The sequence below is a fragment of the Hypomesus nipponensis genome, chromosome 12 (assembly GCF_054491055.1).
Source record: "Hypomesus nipponensis isolate SF chromosome 12, ASM5449105v1, whole genome shotgun sequence".
NCBI lineage: Eukaryota > Metazoa > Chordata > Actinopteri > Osmeriformes > Osmeridae > Hypomesus > Hypomesus nipponensis.
Genome location: NC_140372.1, coordinates 13,165,583 through 13,183,813, shown reverse-complemented (window position 1 = coordinate 13,183,813; position 18,231 = coordinate 13,165,583). Strand labels below are relative to the sequence as shown.

The following is an 18,231-nucleotide window of genomic DNA, read 5'->3' as shown; positions in this document are numbered from 1 at the left end:
TTGAAGATAGATAATTAGATAGATAATTAAACATATTTTTTGAAAATTATTATATTTTTGCATTCATCAGCCTATCAGATTGGCATCATACAGAGGGGTTATACTAAAGATTTATTTAGCAATTTCTTCAATCGCTTCGAACTGTACCGTTCACGCCTACTCAAGAAAAAGCAACTGATTCATAATCCCCATGTAAACTCGGATGACCCGAGACGGTCACATACTAGCTCAAAATCAATGCCAGCCTCACTAATGTTTGTATTGGGCAGGTGATTACTGGATGAAAACTAACACAATCATAATCGACTAAATGTAATGACTGACACTGGTTTCAAATGATACAGTGTGCATTCTTAAAATAGGCAAGTCTATCGACACTTTGATACATAGTTAGATTGTCAATAGATAGGCAGTCTGTAAATGCCGGAAAGAAGTTGCTAGCTAGGAATTTCTTTATGGGACTTTAACAAAATAATGTTTTAAGTAATAAAACGTTTACGACAAATACATGCCGGAAGAAATGTAAAGTTGATCGGGCCCCGCCGAGGAGCCTTCGGTTAGTGCAGTTGAAAGCAGCACAAGAAGGCATTTTTAATCGGCAACTTCTGTGTTCAGCCAGAGATTCGTAGCACCAGGTGTTCTTCTTCTCTCCATCATAAAAGGTACATTACTGCCATCTACTGTTCGGAGCGTTACGTCGGCGATTTACTCAAGCCCCCTCCCCCCCCCCCCCCCCATAACGGTTATGCTAATTTTCGCTATGTTAAACAGTATTGACTTTGCTAAAAACCAAAGTTCAACGTGAATTGTAGACTAAGAAGAAAGGCAACGTGCTTAGAAAAATTATCGCTGCCTAAAGGAAAAACCCACTGTGTAGGGAAAGATAATCTGTTTTGGTAAATAGTTTACTTTCCAATGCTTGTCCTATGTCTGACATTCTGGTACTGCACTAGCCCAGAGCCATAGAAAAAGATGGCTTTTCTATGGCTCTGCACTACAGTAGCCTATCTGGTCTGGGTGAATTCGGGTAATCTGGGACATTGGGTAATGTGGGACGCCTGAACTCCAGAGCGTTTTCTTTCCTGCTTTTCTGCTAGAGTCAAAGTTCTATGTCCACAGAACAGGTTTAGCATGGATGTTATGTGACTGAAATCACAAAACGTGATTGGTGTAGTAGGCTATCACAGAAAGGGTCAGGGCACTAGTCAATCAGGAAGCTCCGATGAGAAAATCAATGCAAAAAAGTTCCCATATTATCCGAAATCACCCCTATTTATGTCATGTGACTGCAATGTAACTCTAAAGTGTACTACATATCACAACATACTGAAAACGAGTTGTTTTTAGTGATAGTGAACCTTCAGGTCTGTTAACTGACTGATCTAGCCTTGTCTAGGATACCTCGGAGAGAGTACCGAAGAAAAAAAAGAAGTGTGCTGTCTTCGGATGATGAGGTAGGACTTACAAGCAGATACCCAATGACAGAAGTTCACGTTTAGGTGTTTGGTTATGCATTTTATTTTAACAGGATTCGTACAGATTCTGTATAATGAAATTCCATAGGCCTACTTTCAAGGACTTTTCAAGCACTATTTTGGGGGTTTTCAAGGACTAAAATGAATCTAATTTATAAAACATATAGCCTACTTTATTTACTTTAAAATAATCCTTATTAAAGCTACATATGTTATTCAATCAAGAGCAGTGATTTTCTCTTTCTTTGATTAACATTAATGAGACGGACAGCAGTGTGTTTATTAGACGTCTGTTTCTTTAAGACCTAACGCACATGTCGCGGATCTGACACAAATCCAGTTTTCTTCCAGCTCTTCACCTTCATTTAAGACTTTGAAACTCATTAAAGACTGCATACGAGGATACTCGTCAAAATGGTAATTTTCACAATTTTCGGTTTAGTCCTCAAGTAGGCCTAATTGATAGGCCTACGTTACTGGCGCGCACTGGCTGAGAAGAAGCGGGTTTTCTCTCGGTGTTTGAGTCTGGTGTTAGTGCAAAGAATGCCGCTTCAGACAGCGCTTCTTCAGAACCGAATTGATTTCCAGTTTGGCTCTTATCATGCTTGAAAAACACTTAAATTAATTCAGAACATGATGATATGCTATAACGCAATCCAAAGAATGCCAAAACGGATGGTGCTTTAATTAAATTAGCAGGAGGGGGATGGGCGGAGGCATTCATTTTGAGCGAAAATACTTTTTCAAAAACGTAAAAATGACTTTGTAAATTAATGTCTTTAAATAATTCAAGTACTTTTCAAGTACCTCGTCAATAATATGACTGTTATTTTTATTTTATGTATTTTATTACTGTTTTTATTTTAATATGAGGGGTTTTCCAGGACTTAAATTTCAAAAAGTCAGATTCAAATACTTCAAGCACTTTAAGCACCTTGTACGAACCCTGTTTTAAACTGTGACTTGTAGGTGTGTATGGCATTGTTGCTTATCTCACATTTCTTAGCCAGACAGAGTTGACACAAGTAGCCCCTAAGCCATGTAATTAATATCTCCAGATAAAAGACAAAGCTTCTCCTTCACAATTAGGATTCAGAATGCACAGATGAAGGTGGAGTGGTCCCTCAGCAAATTTACGATCAATTGTTCCAAGGGTACCGTCAATTAAAGAAAGAAAAAAACAGCAACTGTCAGTGGATCTCAGAGATCTTCAAGAGAAGTAAGTAGCCTACTTAGAACACAAATGGAGTAAGTAAAGTTGTAGCCTTGCATAAATGAAATGCCATGAAAATAAGATTTAATGAAATTGTCATTGAGATTTTTGTTGTTATTTCCAGTGATAATTGTACAAAATATTATATTTTCCTCATTTATATTTTCCTCATCTCTAGAATTCTGGACATGTAGTTATGGTAGTAGTTTTCTTTAGTATTATAGTAGAAATTAAGGATAAACATGTATTTAGTCTTTTTTGTATTTTCATGTAACCCTAGATATGCAGAATTGGAAAAAGAAATAAAAGAAATACAAAAGCTACCTCCGCTCCATCCAGGGCAATGTCCGAACACTGCTCCAAGGGGAGGTGTTAGAGGGTGAGTAATCATTTAAATTAAGTAATAAAACTTCAATAAACTACCACATTATTGTTATTCTCACTACAACCTTGTTATTTTTGTAAACGAAACATTGCACACGTTTCACCACACAACATGCATTACCATATGAGTAAATGTGAAATATTTCTATTGGTTCAATTGCCTGCACCACAAAAAAATGTGGACAATTTGACTATAGCTAATTACAACACATAAACATATAAATCTATTTTTGCTTTATACGCAAATCCTATCAATATTATTAACAATGCTATACAAATAATTTATATAGCAGGTATATAGATATAGATATCATCATCAGTCAACTTGCTGACAATAAAACTTTCAAAAAAAATATTTTTGAAAGATGCCATTTCAATGTTTTGATAAATATTCAATTATTAATTCCACATATTGCCAACCCTCAGCAGCACATGAGTGCCCGGATCCATGCCAACTGCCAAGGTCCAGACTGCCAATTGCCAAGGTCCAGACTAAGCCTCATGCCCAGATCCACACCCAGCCTCAGGGCCAAGTCCACACCCAGCCTCAGGTCCAAGTCAAGGTCTGGACCCAGTCTCACGGCCAAGTCCAGCATGTCAAGACCCAGCCTCAGGCCCAAGTCAAGTAGGTCCTAACCCAGCCTAAGGTCCAGGTCAAGCATGTCCTAACCCAGCCTCAAGTCCACCTCCTTCAAATCCATTATCCAGCCCCAGAATTAGGTCCAGACCCAGCCTCAGGCCCAGGTCAAGCATGCCATGACCCATCCTTAGGCCCAGGTCCACACCCAGCCTCAAATCAAAGTCAATGTCCAGACCCATCTTCAAGCCCAAGTAAAGCAGGTCCAGACCCAGCCTCAGATCCAGACCCAGCCTCAAATCCAGACCCAGGCTCAGGCCCAAGTCAAGCAGGTCCAGAACCAGCCACAGGCCCAAGTCCAACCCAGACTCAGGCCCAGTTCAAAACCCAGCCTCAAATCCAGACCCAGCCTCAGCCCCAGTTCAGTACCCAGCCTGAGATCCAAACCCAGCCTCAGGTCCAGACCCAGCTTTAGGCCAAGTTCAAGACCCAGCCTCAGGCCCAGTTCAAGACCCAGCCTCAGGTCAAGGTCCAGACCCAGCCTCAGGCCCAAGTCAAGCAGGTCCAGACCCAACTTTAGGTCCAGACCAGGGGTGGAGAACCTGCGTCTCACAAGCCACATGCGGCTCTTTTCCTGCTCCTGTGAGGCTCTTACTGAGCAGCTTGGGGAATAAAAGGAATACAAAAAATATATACTGTTTATGGACCCTACATGGACCCGCGAGACTGTCCATAATTCCGACAGCTATTATCCTGCGCACGTGCAGAGCCAGCCACCCCATTTTTGCAAGACGTGCTGACAAATGTATCCAGCGAATTGACTTGTGAAATTATTGCTTCTTTTTTGTTTTATTTCTCTTCTCAGCACCCGACTCATGTTTGCAAAATCGGTCTTTGCAGGCACTGTGTGGTCGTACAAAAACTGTTATGCTTTGTATTATTACTGTCATTAGATCTGTAAACCGCTGTTGTAGTGCGGGCGTGCATGTGTGGCTCTTTGCTATGGTACGTTTTTATTTTTGGCTCTTTATGCTGGACTGATTACCCACCCTTGTTCCAGACCCTGCCTCAGGTCTAGACCCAGCCTCAGGCCCAGGTAAAGCAAGTCGTCAGCGAGCCTCGGGTCCATCTCCTGACCCAGACCCAGGTCCTGACCCATGCCTACACCCTTGCCTTGGTGTCACACAGCAGGTGTAAACCATACAGGAATTTATTTCTTAAATGTGTGCTACACAAGGTGGCATCAAAAACCTTGGGTGTCTACTGTATCTAACTGTGTATTTAACATAATATGTGTCCTGTCTCTTTCCAGCCTGCTGTCTACATATGGATCAGCTCTCCTGGTGTGTGTGTTGTGCCTGGAGTATCTAACCGATAACTGACCATGACTGCTCTTGCCCAGCTTATGACCCTGGCTCACAACCAGACAAAGGCCCGAACCCTGATGGAGAGGTGCAGACCCTAACCAGAGCTCAAGTCCAGGTTCAGGCCCTGATTAGAATGCAGCAGGTAATTACAGGCTTTTGTGAACCTACTTTTGGCATGTACTACAGTTGTATCACAGTTTCACATTGTGGCAGCACTAACACTTTCCCCCAATTTATACCCTACATTAATTGTTAACATGCTAACGCCAGCTCAAAATGGTAGGTTACTGTTGATATGAGATTGTACTTAGTAAGAATATACCACAGAGAAAGATATCTTCTATATTTTAGCTAATGCAATGTCAAATTTAGACTTCAATCTTTCTGTGCAAAATTACTGTGCTCATTGAAGACAGTAACTGCAGAATGACACCTTTCACGCAAGTCTCCACAACACCAGACAGTCTCCAATAACACCAAAAAGTTGTTAGATTTGTCGCTAGTCACTTCGGACAAAATAAGTCGCCAAGACGGTTTGGAAAGTCGCCAGATATAGCGAGAAAGTCACCAAATTGGTACCACTGCTTCTAAACCGGAAGCTCTCACTTATCATCTGACTAATTAGGAACACTCTTGGGTTATTCATCCAATGATAAAACAACGCATCTTTCGATTTTCAAAGAAGGGAATTCCCTCTGGCTCTGTTCGAAATGTCTTAAAATGCCTCTTTCTCTGTCTCAGGCAGGCAGTCATTGTGACAGAATCCACAGACAGATCTTCAGTGCACCCGAACACAAGAAAAACTAGATTTGTATTTTGAAAATGTCAAAAACCTTTCAAGGTCCCATGATATGAAAATGTCACTTTTTGTCAGGTTTATTTAACATTATTGTGAGTTCCCCTAGCCTTTGGTCCACCAGTGGATATACATTTTGATAGGTGTAAACCAAGCCCTCTGTATTCCTCTCCGCCTTAGAGAAAATGAAAGCTCAAATGCTCGATTTTGAAAATACTCTCCTTGTGTCGTCATAAGAAGGAAGGTTAGCTCCCCTTTCTCTGCTTTGCCTTCCAGAATATCTGGCCCGCCCATGAGAAACTGAGCTACGTGCGAGTGCAATATAGTTTTTTCCTTGTGAGACCTCATGGCTTGCAAATGACCGAAGCATGGCAGTTAGCCCCACCTCTCTCCTCATAGCATTTAAAGCTTCAGACACAGAAACGGCACGTCCGGAGGAAAGCTCATTGTGGGACTGCTGGTAGTGGCTGTAATTCTGCACCAAGGCTGCATTTCAGGAAAGAGACTCAAGATACAGTATTAGGGGACCACTAAGGCCTATATAAAAGCATCCATCTAAAAGCATCCCGTCACGGGATCTTTAAAGGAAGAGGGGTAGCCTAAATGGAACCAAATATGCTGGAATTGCAGTTATTTGACTTGATGGGTTAAATCAGACTTAGCCTGGTCAAAGTATGTTTCAATTAAATGTATATTTAATGATATTGCTAATTAATTAAATAAATTACAAGCCAAACTTGTTTCTAAGTGAAGACTTTGAATCGTATCTACTCTACCATGATAATTGTAAATCGGAGGGATACATGGTTAGAGGTGAGGAAGGAGAAAGGGTAGGAGAAGCCAGAGCTGAGGGGAAGCCCTCAGGAGATCAAAAATCTAGAGAACAGCTTCACTATTCCTTTTAGGCACAACTATAATCTGTCGAACAACCAGTCAGACCACATCTTAACCCTTATTTAGAATATGACTAGCAATGCAACAGTAAGTTACACAATGAGGTGTGAGACCCATCAAGTAGAGACACCATCCAGCAACTTAATTTTGAGGAGAGGTGGGGTGAGGGTGACAACCAGCCTTACATAGTGAAAATTATAAATGTAATTTTTAGCATAGAGCTTATAGTAGGTATGAACTACAATCTTACAGTCGCATGGCTGACCTTCAGTAAGTAGTTTAAACAAAGAGATGCAGTATGCATTATTACATAGGCCTAGAGGGAGAGTAAGAGAAGCTGACAATGTTGAATGCTTATTACATTGGTTTGATGTGGAAGGTTTCCATGTCCCAATGGGACATGTCCCAATGGGAAAATATGCTATGGAGTACAGATAACCTACTTGTGCTTTTCCAATCAGTATATCGTTGTGATGGCTGATCAAGGCAGGTCGTACTTAAAAAGCACCATCTCCAGTCTGCTGTTTTTATGCCTTGGTTCTATGAGAAGCCTTATTACAGTATTACAGGGTCCAGCTGGAATCGGAACAGTGTTTGGTCCTCTCATCATAGGCTATGCCAGTTAACCAACCCCTCTCAACCAGCACCACCAGGAGGGTTCAGTTTGGGCTTATATATTTGTATGTCACTTTACTGGAACTGTTCAGTGATACAGTAGCTAATACAGTAGGGGAGGGTTAGCAGGAGCAGGTTGATGAACTGTAAGGTGGCTGTCTCTAACACACACCTCCCTCCCCAGGAACCCCTCCCTGAAGCAGCAGCTGTTCTCCTATGCCATCCTGGGGTTCGCTCTGTCTGAGGCCATGGGTCTCTTCTGTCTCATGGTGGCGTTCCTTATCCTCTTCGCCATGTAAACAGCTCAGCCTCTGCAGATGAACATCATGACCCTGGGCCTATAGAAGTGACGACTCATTTTACTCCGGCAACCAAACTCGTTCCGTGTTGAGTGGTGTCACAACATTGTACATTTTCTAATTGTTTTTATTGACAGACGACAAAAGAAAACATGTATTGCAAAATGTAATCAATTACAGAATTAAAGTACATGTATTTCACTATTTAATACGCGTAGATCTCCAATATAGTACCAGTGCCAAGCTAACTATAAACACAGGTTTCATTCCCTTTTGGATGTTGTGTATGGCACTGTGTGAGAGGGCTAGACCGTACTTTGCAGGGGTCCCATGTAAACATTTTCATTAATCATAAACAGTTCACCTATTCCTTTTCTATGCAAGCTTTCTGGTGTACTCTGCCTTGGCACACTAACCTGATGCACTCTGAAGAACCTGATTAAGGTCAGATTCAAAGAATACAGAGTAGGACAGCTAACTGGATTGCTGATGAAAGGCTTGAGTTTGCTCAGATCATTGCAGACTTTACAGAGTTACAGTAGGATTTACCTGAGTGGAAAATATCAAAAGAAAACATATGAACAGATACGGCAATGACTGATCTTCTGAGTGTGATTAACATTATACATCCCTGTTTTCATGCACAAATGGTGTCCAGACATCCCCCCCCCACAGCCACACTATCTGAGACCAAGCGTTGTGCTCAATAAGGAGTCCTGCTCAAGTAAGAACACTGTCATCATGTGGCAGGCTTGAGCTCCTTTGTTCAGCACGGCATCGATGACGTGGCGGGCTCTCTCCGCCCGCTCAGCGATGGCCTTGACAGACTCCTCCTCTTCCTGCGTGATGACTCCATGCTGACGGAGCTCGTCCAATAGGCTGTTCAGCACGGGGACCGAGACACGCCTCACAAACTCTGACCTCACAGCCTTCAGCTGCTGCTCCGCATGTTCACTCTGAGCGCGCTCAGACGGTCCCTCTGACGTCGTCGCCCCGGTGACAGCAGCACCTGCAAACAGTGACATCATGTCACTCCATGGAGAGAACCCTCCAGAGCAGAAGACTCAGCTAACAGACTAAGGATCCACCTCAGATACTCATTCACCTTTGTCATGTTATGACAAAAACCCTACTAACCAACAACAATAGTTTTACAAACACATTGAATTGGTGGTGCTGGTGTTACCTGTCAGTGGGACCAGCCCTGACCACACCTCCACCCCCTCCAGCCTCCTCTCCAACAGGATGAGCTCCGCCTCCTGTGTGACGGGGGGCAGGAACACCTGGAAGGTGGGGTGGTAGTTGGGTCCGTAGTTCGAGTCCATCACAACAAACTGGAACAGGGAGGAACCCAGTCATGAGTCAGCATCTACTGTAGCACAACACTGAAACCACAATGTTGGAACTAGTGTGACCCAATGAGTCACCTACCTTTGGTTGTATCCTGGGTGTCTCTTCTAGATGACAGGTGAGACTGTACCTTTCCCCCTTAGCTAGCCGGCAGTCAGAACTGACACGCAGGTAGGTGGTTCCCTCCTGTTTCTCCCTCACCTGCAAACCAGACAGAGGCTACTATCTTCCCTGAAGACTATCATGGAAAAGCTCAACATTCCATGATTCCAGCAGGTCACTGTGGATGTGGAGCAGGGATGTCTGGTTTACCTCAGAGAGAGGCACGTTGCTGGGCAGAACCATCACGTTAAGGATGGTATACATGGGGCTCAGCTGCTGGAGGAAGAGGAGCACCTGGCCCTTGATGGTGAGGGAGGGTAGAAACCACCTGACCAGGCCCCACAGGGACAGGTCTGTCACATCCACCACCACATGAGAGTCTGTCACCCTCAGTGGAGGCACAAGCTCCACGCTGCCTCCAGTAACATGAGCCACAGACAGCACCTCACGCCCCTCTCCTGAAACACAGTAACCCGTCGCTCTCACTGTGTTACCTCATTGTCTATAACAGACAGTCTAGGATAGGACATCTTGGACAGATAGAAGTCAAGCACATACAGTCTGCTGGGTGAGACGTTTCTAGGTGTAACTCACCAGAGAGAATCTCACAGTGTGGGAGGTGCAGCTGACAGACAGAGCCCTGGGGACAATCGATGGTGAACAGGGGTCCGGCAGGGGAGCGGCCTGTGGAGTTCAGCAGACTTTCGTCCCATTGGACAGTCCTGTAGAGCACCTCCCCCTGGCCCTCCATCAGGAACATGAGGCCAGTCAGACTGCACTGGAACAGGCCTGCTTGAGGGCAACAGAGCCTGGGGACACAACAGAACCAGCTCACTCACTACTGCAGAAACACCTGGGACAATACCACTGAACCCTGATAGTATGTTGTTAGAGGCTGGAAAGCTCACCTGTATGAGGTTTCTGTGAGTTCTACTGCAGTTTCTGGAGTCACTACAGTCGGAGTCTGGAATACAAAGGAAAAACTTGATCAAACCAAGAGTTCTCAGTGTTCTCTGATGTTACAGGGCAGATCTAGATGGAGGGGGTTGTATTATAACATTTGGCAATGTAAAGAACTGGAATATGTACTGCTGTTCTATTTGAAATATCATGTTTGGTTTGTCTCCACAGATGTTCAGAGTCAAGGTGTTGGATCTTACAAGTTCCTCTGGTGTAGAACTCAGAGTGGCTCCAGCCAGCAGGGGTTTCCTAGGTTGTGGAGACGGAGAGAAGACAGTGTTGACTGAATGGACCAGATCAAGATACAGCTGTCTCAAGAACTCCAGGATTAATCTGCATACCTCACACCAGTCCTAGATCTGGATGATCCCACTACTGGGGTCAGGTGACGTGACGGACCAGAAGTGTCAGAGCCATAGGCGGAGTCATGTGCAGAACTTCTCAGAGATTGGCACTCAGATCTGTCATCGCCAATCCCTGTGGAACAAGCAGACCAGATCACACTGAACACCAGAGGCTAGACTGAGGAGAGTCAGCAGTCTGAATCCTACCAACCCTGGTCCTACCCTCAACAGACATGACCCTCTATGACCTCTGACACTGGTCCTACCCTCATCAGACATGACCCTCTATGACCTCTGACCCTGGTCCTACCGTCAGGTTGTGATCCAGCCTCTGACCCCCACTCAGATATGTCTTCAGAGTTGTTGATGGTTTCTGCTCCGCTGGCCCCACTCACTGAAGAACAACAACACTCGTTATCAACAGCACCAAGTGTTCTAGGTGTCATAATAACTACTTCACATTAAATCAAACGTAATATTACTTCCAGTTGGGACAAAGTTTTACATGTAAGAATTGTGATTCTGTCATTCTAAGATTTTTGAACACACAATGTATACCTTGAAATGTTTTTACTTGGCTATACTCTATTACTCAAATCTGACAGGTTTCATTTGTATCACTTACTTCACCCCAACTAGAAGTGTCCACTGCCTCTACTGGCAATCTGTGTTACTCACTATACAGTTACAGTATATTGTCTAAATGTTATTACGTATCATCATTACTTTATCACTATATAATGTCAAACTCACAAGAAGGAGGATCATCCATGCTCCTAATCCTTCTGTCAGGCAAAATTGGTATGTTCCACTCAGAAATCTGTTCTTCATCTCTGATGCCCTCCAGGCAGAACACATCTCCACTGTTCACTGCCACCATCTCCTCTATCTTGTCCAGCAACTCTGTGACCTGAGAGCCATTACCCCTGTCCTCATTGTTGAGGACATGATACCTGTTCCCACATTTCTCAACAAGCCACTGTATAGCCTTCCCCTCTTGTTGAATGTGCTGCTCAATGGTTGTGTCTCCCAGACGGTCCCCATGGGTGAACAGCACTATAGTGTGACTCCAGACACTCTCACTGAGAAGCTCCATGTGTTGCTCTACAGATTTAGCGTCTTCCTCTGTGAATGAAACCACCCCCACTATGGCCAGGAGGAGGGTGTGGGGTCCTGGGGGACATAGAGACACACTGCGTAGTATCTCCTGTTTAACCAGCTCAGTAGTCTCCTCTACAGGGACATCCGCCAACCATCCTGGAGTGTCGACCACAGTGACCTGTCTCCCTACTACTTCTCCCTGTCTCTTCACACACTGAGCTGTCCTCAGGTCAAACTCCTCTCTGCCCAGGATGGTGTTTCCTGATGAACTCTTCCCTGCACCTGTCGACCCCAAAAGCACAATCCTCAGCTCTGCCAGATGAAGGGAGTCACCTGTCGGAGAAATAAACCAAATAAATTGTTGTCCCTTTACCATTTGTGCCCCTCAAATTCAATAATGCAGATAACTGCTGTGCTCTTAGTTCACACACTCTATTTGATGCTATATTGCGGGGTACTCAATAGGCGGACTTCGGTCCGGATCCGGACCCAGACGCAATACAATTGGGACCGAAGCCAAAATCAACAGTCTGATTTAGTCATGATCCAAGGTAATATTTTTTTTCTACTAGATGTGGTTTCTATATTCCGTGTCCAATCCAAAGGTCCAATCGGGAGCTGTAATAACTGTAATCACCATGACAACTCACTCACTCAACGTTGGCCGCAACCTCTGTGGGTCTCGCAGGTTGTGTGTGTCCTTCGCAACAACGCAGGCTCATCGATTTGCTAACCGTACCTGTTTCTTCCTTAGCCAAAATCATGACGTGACAAACCCCAACAAAAAGCTAAAAGTTGATTCCGTAAATTGCAAATTTCAGACAGAATGGACTGACAAGTATGCATTTGTGTTGCCGGTGGGGAGCACAAAACCGATGTGTTTAATCTGCAATGAGACGGTTGCCCTTGTCAAAAGTGGTAACGTGAAATGTCACTATGACACAAAGCATAGACACTTTAAACAAAATTACCCCCAGAACTCTGAGGTAAGGGCCAGAAAATGTTTTCCTTTTGGACTAATTGGTACCCCTTCTATATTGTCCTATCGTTTAGAGTTTTCTATGACTTGACAAGATCACATCTGGCCAGCCCTCAAAGCTCTCCTCAAAGCAGTAAGTTATGGGTACAGGTGTAAACCTTCTACTTTTCTCTCGTTTTTCAATAAACTCCTAAACTGGACTTTAACCTATTCCAGTTCTTGCAAATTAGGCTGATTGCTCTATTACTGTAAACCAAACCAAAACAACTCACCTATAAATGTTTGGTGGATCTCTCTCTGTTTCTGCACCTTCATCCTTCTGTCTTTAGCTTTCTCTTCTTCAGTTCTCCTCCACAGTTCTATCTTTTCAATCTTTGCCAGCAGCTCTCTGTCTATCTCATAGTGTCTTCCTCTGTTTCCTGCCACCATCTCCTCTATCTTGTCCAGCAGATCTGTGACCTGAAAGCCATCACCCCTGTTCTTATTGTTGAGGACATGATACCTGTTCCCACATTTCTCAACAAGCCATTTGAGGGCTTTTCCTTCTGTCTCAATGTGCTGCTCAATGGTTGTATCTCCCAGATAATCCCCACAGGTGAACAGCACTATAATGTGACCCCAGACTCTCTCACTGAGAAGCTGCAAATGTTGCTCTATAGAATTTGCCTCCTGCTCAGTGAATGAAGTCATTCCCTGTATGACCAGGAGGAGGGCATGGGGACCTGGGGGACACAGAGACACACTGCGTTCTATCTCTTCTTTAACCAGCCCAGTAGTGTCCTCTACAGGGCAATTCCTCCACCAGGCTGGTGTCTCGACCACACTGACCTGTCTCCCTGCTACTTCCCCCTCTTTCTTCACACTCTGAGATATTGTCATCCAATTAAACTCTTCCCTGCCCAGGATGGTGTTTCCTGATGAACTCTTCCCTGCATAACGATACCCCAGCAGCACAATCCTCAACTCTAAGAGATGGTGGCAGTGACCTGCATGGAGTAACAGGAAGAGAGAGAGAGAGAGAGAGAGAGAGAGAGAGAGAGAGAGAGAGAGAGAGAGAGAGAGAGAAAGAGAGAGAGAGAGAGAAAAGAAGAAGAGAGAAGAAAAGAAACAAAGAGAGCAAAATGGAAGGATTTATTTTCTGCACCCCTGTAAACATTAATCCCAATCCATATGTTTGTAAGATCTCTACAATGTGTACTGCTGTTATGTAACCCATTTACTGCTTATATGTACAACACATTTTATAAACTATTTATTACATCTGTGTTACTTTACATCCAATGTTAAAAAGTGTCATCGTTCACACTGTAGGTTCATGACTAAGTTCAGGTTCAGTCATCTATGGATGTACTGTAGATAAGGGGGCACTTATTTGGCTGGTCCTATAAGAGTTGCTTCTGTGTGTCTGTATAAACATCTGTGATGATCCTTGTTCTCTATTTCATGCTATTTCTACATTACTGAGCTCTCTGATCTTCCTGCCTCATATAGATGTTGTTCTCCTACAGTAGATCTGGTCACTTGTCTGGTATAACTTCTCTTCTCTTCTCAGCTGACAGACAACAAGTGTATAGATGCCAGACCTGAATCGATGCCACACCTTTGGTGGACATGAAGCATCTGCTCCCACAGAGATTGTGGTGGAAAACAAAATATGTTTCTATGCACTATGCAGATTACATGTTACACTTTGCAAGAAAGGGAAATATTTGTACATTGCTTCTGATAAAAGTGTTTGGTAAATGAATAAAATAAATATAAATAAACTCACCCATTTGTGATCTGAGATTCTCTCTCTGTTTATGCACTTTCACCAGCCTCTCGTGTGCTCTCTCTTTCTCTGCCCTCCTTCTCTCCTCTATCTTTTCCAGCAGCTCTCTGTCCATCTCACAGTGTCCTCCTCTGTTTCCTGCCACCATTTCCTCTATCTTGTCCAGCAGCTCTGTGACCTGTGAGCCATCACCCCTGTCCTCATTGTTGAGGACATGGTACCTGTTCCCACATTTCTCAACAAGCCACCGTAGAGCCTTCCCCTCTTGTTGAATGTACTTCTCAATAGTTGTGTCTCCCAGATAGTCCCCATGGGTGAAAAGCACTATAGTGTGACTCCAGACTCTCTCACTGAGAAGCTGCAGGTGTTGCTCTACAGATTTTCTGTATTTCTCAGTGAATGAAACATACATCTGTATGACCAGGAGGAAAGTGTGAGGTCCTGGGGGACAAAGAGACACACTGCGTACTATCTCTTCTTTAACCAGCTTAATAGTGCCCTCTACAGGGAGATCCCCATACCATCCTTGTGTGTCGACCACAGTGACCTGCCTCCCTGCTACTTCTCCCTGTCTCTTCACACACTGAACAGATGTCCTCAGGTCAAACTCCTCTCTGCCCAGGATGGTGTTTCCTGATGAACTCTTCCCTGCACCTCTCCGCCCCAACAGCACAATCCTCAGCTCTGAGAAATTGAGGGAGTCACCTATTGGCGAAAGAAATCTTGTTAACGGTCGTGTCCTAACCAGCTGTACCCCTTAAATTCAATAATGCATATTTATGCAGTGCTCTTAGTTTAAACAATAGTTAATGCTATTATTATTATTATTTATGTCTCATTGTGAAATGTCTTATTTGTCAGAGAGAACTTAAAAATAAGAGCATTTTCCTAAACACCTTGTGCTTTTGATTAAATGCTCGACAATGGGCCTTCTGCTAAAAATGTTTCAAAGATGATAACAATTCAAATATAAACGAGGAATACATTTTTAAGAGACACGAAGGGGTGATGTTTCTCAAACAACTTTTGTATCACAACCACCATTTTCACTGCATGTTCCTTAGACTAAAAAACACTCACACAAAACACACAAACTCACCTATTGTTTGGTGGATCTCTCTCTGTTCTGGCACCTTCTGACTTTCTTTTTCTTCTTTTGTTCTCCTCCACTTTTTTAACTTGTCCAGTATTCCTCTATTGATCTCATAATGTCTTCCTCTTTTTCCTGCTACCATCTCCTCTATCTTATCCAGCAGCTCTGTAACCTGAGAGCCATCGCCACTGTTCATATTGTTGAGGACATGATACCTGTTCCCACATTTCTCAACAAGCCACTGGAGGGCCTTCCCCTCTTGTTTAATGTGCTGCTCAATGGTTGTGTTTCCCAGATAGTCCCCATGAGTGAACAGCACTATAGTGTGACTCCAGACTCTCTCATTAAGAAGCTGCAGGTGCTTCTCTACTGATAATCTGTGTTTCTCAGTGAATGAACAATCCTGTATGACCAGGAGGAGGGCGTGCGGTCCTGGGGGGCACAGAGACACACTCCGTACGATCTCCTGTTTAACCAGCTTAGTTGTGTGCTCTGCAGGGAGATCTCTCCACCATCCTGGAGTGTCGACCACAGTGACCTGCCTCCCTGCTACTTCTCCCTGTCTCTTCACACACTGAGCTGTCCTCAGGTCAAACTCCTCTCTGCCCAGGATGGTGTTTCCTGATGAACTCTTCCCTGCACCTATCCACCCCAGCAGCACAATCCTCAGCTCTGTGCGATGGATCAAGTTACCTGCCATTTACATTCTAATTTTCAGAATCTAGATTAACAAACACAAGCAAATTTTAAATGTTATACAGGGGTGGGTATTTGACATAGAGTTAATTATCTTGACCTACCACGGGCTTCTATTGTTGTCTTCACCGCCACGATCGTCAGATATTTTAAATCCAGGAACACTTTCGCTTTCAGACTTACGTAGCCTATAGTCTCTCCGTCTATAAGAAAGTGCAGCCTGTTCAGAGACTGGAGACAAAGTTCGCCGCAATGTCTGCAACTCTGCACCTTATTACAAACACGTCAGGCAACAACTGTTTAGTTAAAAACTGCTCAACAATAATTGAAAAAATACAGGATCCTAATGATTATGAATGGTCCTACCATTTCTCATGAGGCGGCAAGTGTCAAAATCTGAGAGAAATTAGAATTGACTGTCAGGGAATTCTTGAGTCGATGACAGTGTGACCCCGATATTTCCGCAAAGTTAAGGAAAATAAAAGAGCGCTGCGGAAACTCAGTGGCATGGGCGGAGGGGGTGGCTTCTCCTATAATGTTCATCTGTTGTCTTAAAGGCCATGTGGCAGGTTAACCACCACTGTCGATTAATGGGTACACAAAGCACTCAAGATATGAATATTATACAAGAAATCTCCAAATGGTGTTTAAGACCAGTTTTTGTCTTTTGTGTTAGCATTAGCATATTAGCGCAATTCGACGATGAAGTCACGTTGGGGAGTCATGGAGCAGAGGAGCCTCAATCTAGTACTAAAACTATGGTGACTGACCGGGATGAAGAAGAGGTGGCAAGAACCACTAATGTATATGGTCCGCAGCCGGCCGTCAAAGCCAAATAAATTATTAATTTATCATTTATTAAATCATTCATTTATTAAACGGTTCATTTTACCCAGGAGAATGAGCGGAGAGTTGAAGTGTCCTCCTTGTATTGTGAGTTGCTATCATTTAGCAACGACCTCTGGAGCTCGTCTACGAACAGCAGTCCACACAATTTATTGTTACTGTCAGTAAATAGCACCAAGTGGAAGTCAACGTTTTCTTTATATCTAGTGATCATTCAGGGCCTGACATTACTTTTTGAGGCACTACACTAGCCTACATTTACGTTTCACTTTTCCATGCACAAAAGTCACGTCCGGGTAAACATTGTGCCTTTGACCAACAAAGATGAGCTGTAATATTATACAAATGATAACAATTTAGGGTGTTATAAAAAACTGTATTTGTTACATTAAACATTTACACAATTTCTGCAGAATGAAACACTTTCTTTTAAGTACTGTATTTCAGCTTTGTCCCAATATCTCTACAGACCGTGCAGCTAATTTGACTTGAACGAGGGCTTATTAGGCTACTTGAAAGAGGAATTATTTACTGCGTCTTCTCAGTTACATTATCAGGGCTTGGAAATACTGTGACTTGCTAAAGTATGCAAATGGCTAGTAGTATAAAATAACATATAATTTCAGTCAATCAAACAGCTGCAAGACCCAGTGAAATGTTATATAGGGCCTACAGCTAGCAACCTAACGTTAGCTAGCATCGCTAACGACATTGGCTAACTCAACAATTCGGTTATCCTCAGTATTGCAAGCTGGCCAGTGCAAGTAACATGCCATTTTATTTTGTTTGAGTCCAGTGGGGCAAGTACTACATTCTCTTCCACTTTTCCTACAAATCCACTTGTCCCGGACAATCATGTCGTTGTACTAGTTCAGATAAGTAAACTACCGGGTAAACGTAGCTCTATCTAGATCTAAAAGACATCATGCTAGCTATGGGCTAGCTATGGGCTAACTTGCCAGTCCCACCTGTAAAATCCACCCAAGATCATCCCAAATTAAATATTTTCCCCGACGTTGTAAACACCTTTCCAATTAGATGTCCCACATTTTGATGGTACTAGCAGAGCCCATATTAGACATTCTCTGGTACTAGCCTAGTGTTTTTTCTAATCGATTTCAATGGTCTCAAAGCAGACTTTTGTCTGTTGTCTCCCCAACGTGACGTCATGCAGTGCATTGTGGGGGAAAGAAAAATCATTGCAAAAAGTGGTTACTTTTTCGTATTATATTGCGTTTTGTGACACCCAACAACATCAAATACAATGGGTAACAGTTTAAATGTTTATTACCAACAAACAAATAGCGCAAATTCGTTGGAAAAATTAACCTGCGATATGGACTTTAAGTTACCTGTCTGTCTGGAATTA

At 43.4% G+C, this 18,231-nt stretch overlaps 1 protein-coding gene and 1 long non-coding RNA gene across 11 annotated transcripts; one reads left to right on the top strand and one right to left on the bottom strand.

Annotated features, from left to right (window-relative positions):
- The first annotated feature begins 746 nt into the window (after positions 1–746).
- LOC146261245 (uncharacterized) lies at positions 747–10,320 on the top strand. Of its 4 annotated transcripts, none has more exons than XR_014724731.1 (8): positions 747–896; positions 1,397–1,454; positions 2,565–2,694; positions 2,969–3,067; positions 3,502–3,686; positions 3,720–4,840; positions 4,962–5,158; positions 10,204–10,320. It is a non-coding gene; the product is annotated as an uncharacterized LOC146261245 (long non-coding RNA). The 4 variants fall into 4 exon arrangements; XR_014724732.1 differs by having other exon boundaries at positions 3,499–3,686; positions 3,720–4,796; XR_014724730.1 differs by having other exon boundaries at positions 3,499–3,686.
- LOC146261244 (uncharacterized) lies at positions 7,727–18,021 on the bottom strand. 7 transcript variants are annotated; one of them, XM_084667780.1, is made up of 16 exons: positions 16,383–16,838; positions 16,121–16,219; positions 15,327–15,962; positions 14,228–14,932; positions 13,285–13,442; positions 12,729–12,915; positions 11,130–11,810; positions 10,687–10,770; positions 10,374–10,509; positions 10,233–10,281; positions 9,981–10,036; positions 9,667–9,881; positions 9,283–9,530; positions 9,052–9,171; positions 8,807–8,954; positions 7,727–8,629 (listed from the first exon to the last, which is right to left on the bottom strand). In XM_084667780.1, exons 1-16 carry the CDS (start codon positions 16,390–16,392, stop codon positions 8,301–8,303), a joined length of 3,861 nt encoding a protein of 1,286 aa, XP_084523906.1. In that variant the 5' UTR covers positions 16,393–16,838; the 3' UTR covers positions 7,727–8,300. The 7 variants fall into 7 exon arrangements, 6 of the variants coding, with proteins under 6 accessions (XP_084523906.1, XP_084523903.1, XP_084523905.1 ...); XM_084667777.1 differs by having other exon boundaries at positions 12,729–13,442; positions 16,383–16,845; XM_084667779.1 differs by lacking the exon at positions 16,383–16,838 and adding an exon at positions 16,909–18,021 and having other exon boundaries at positions 12,729–13,442; positions 15,327–16,219.
- Between the last annotated feature and the right edge of the window lie 210 nt (positions 18,022–18,231).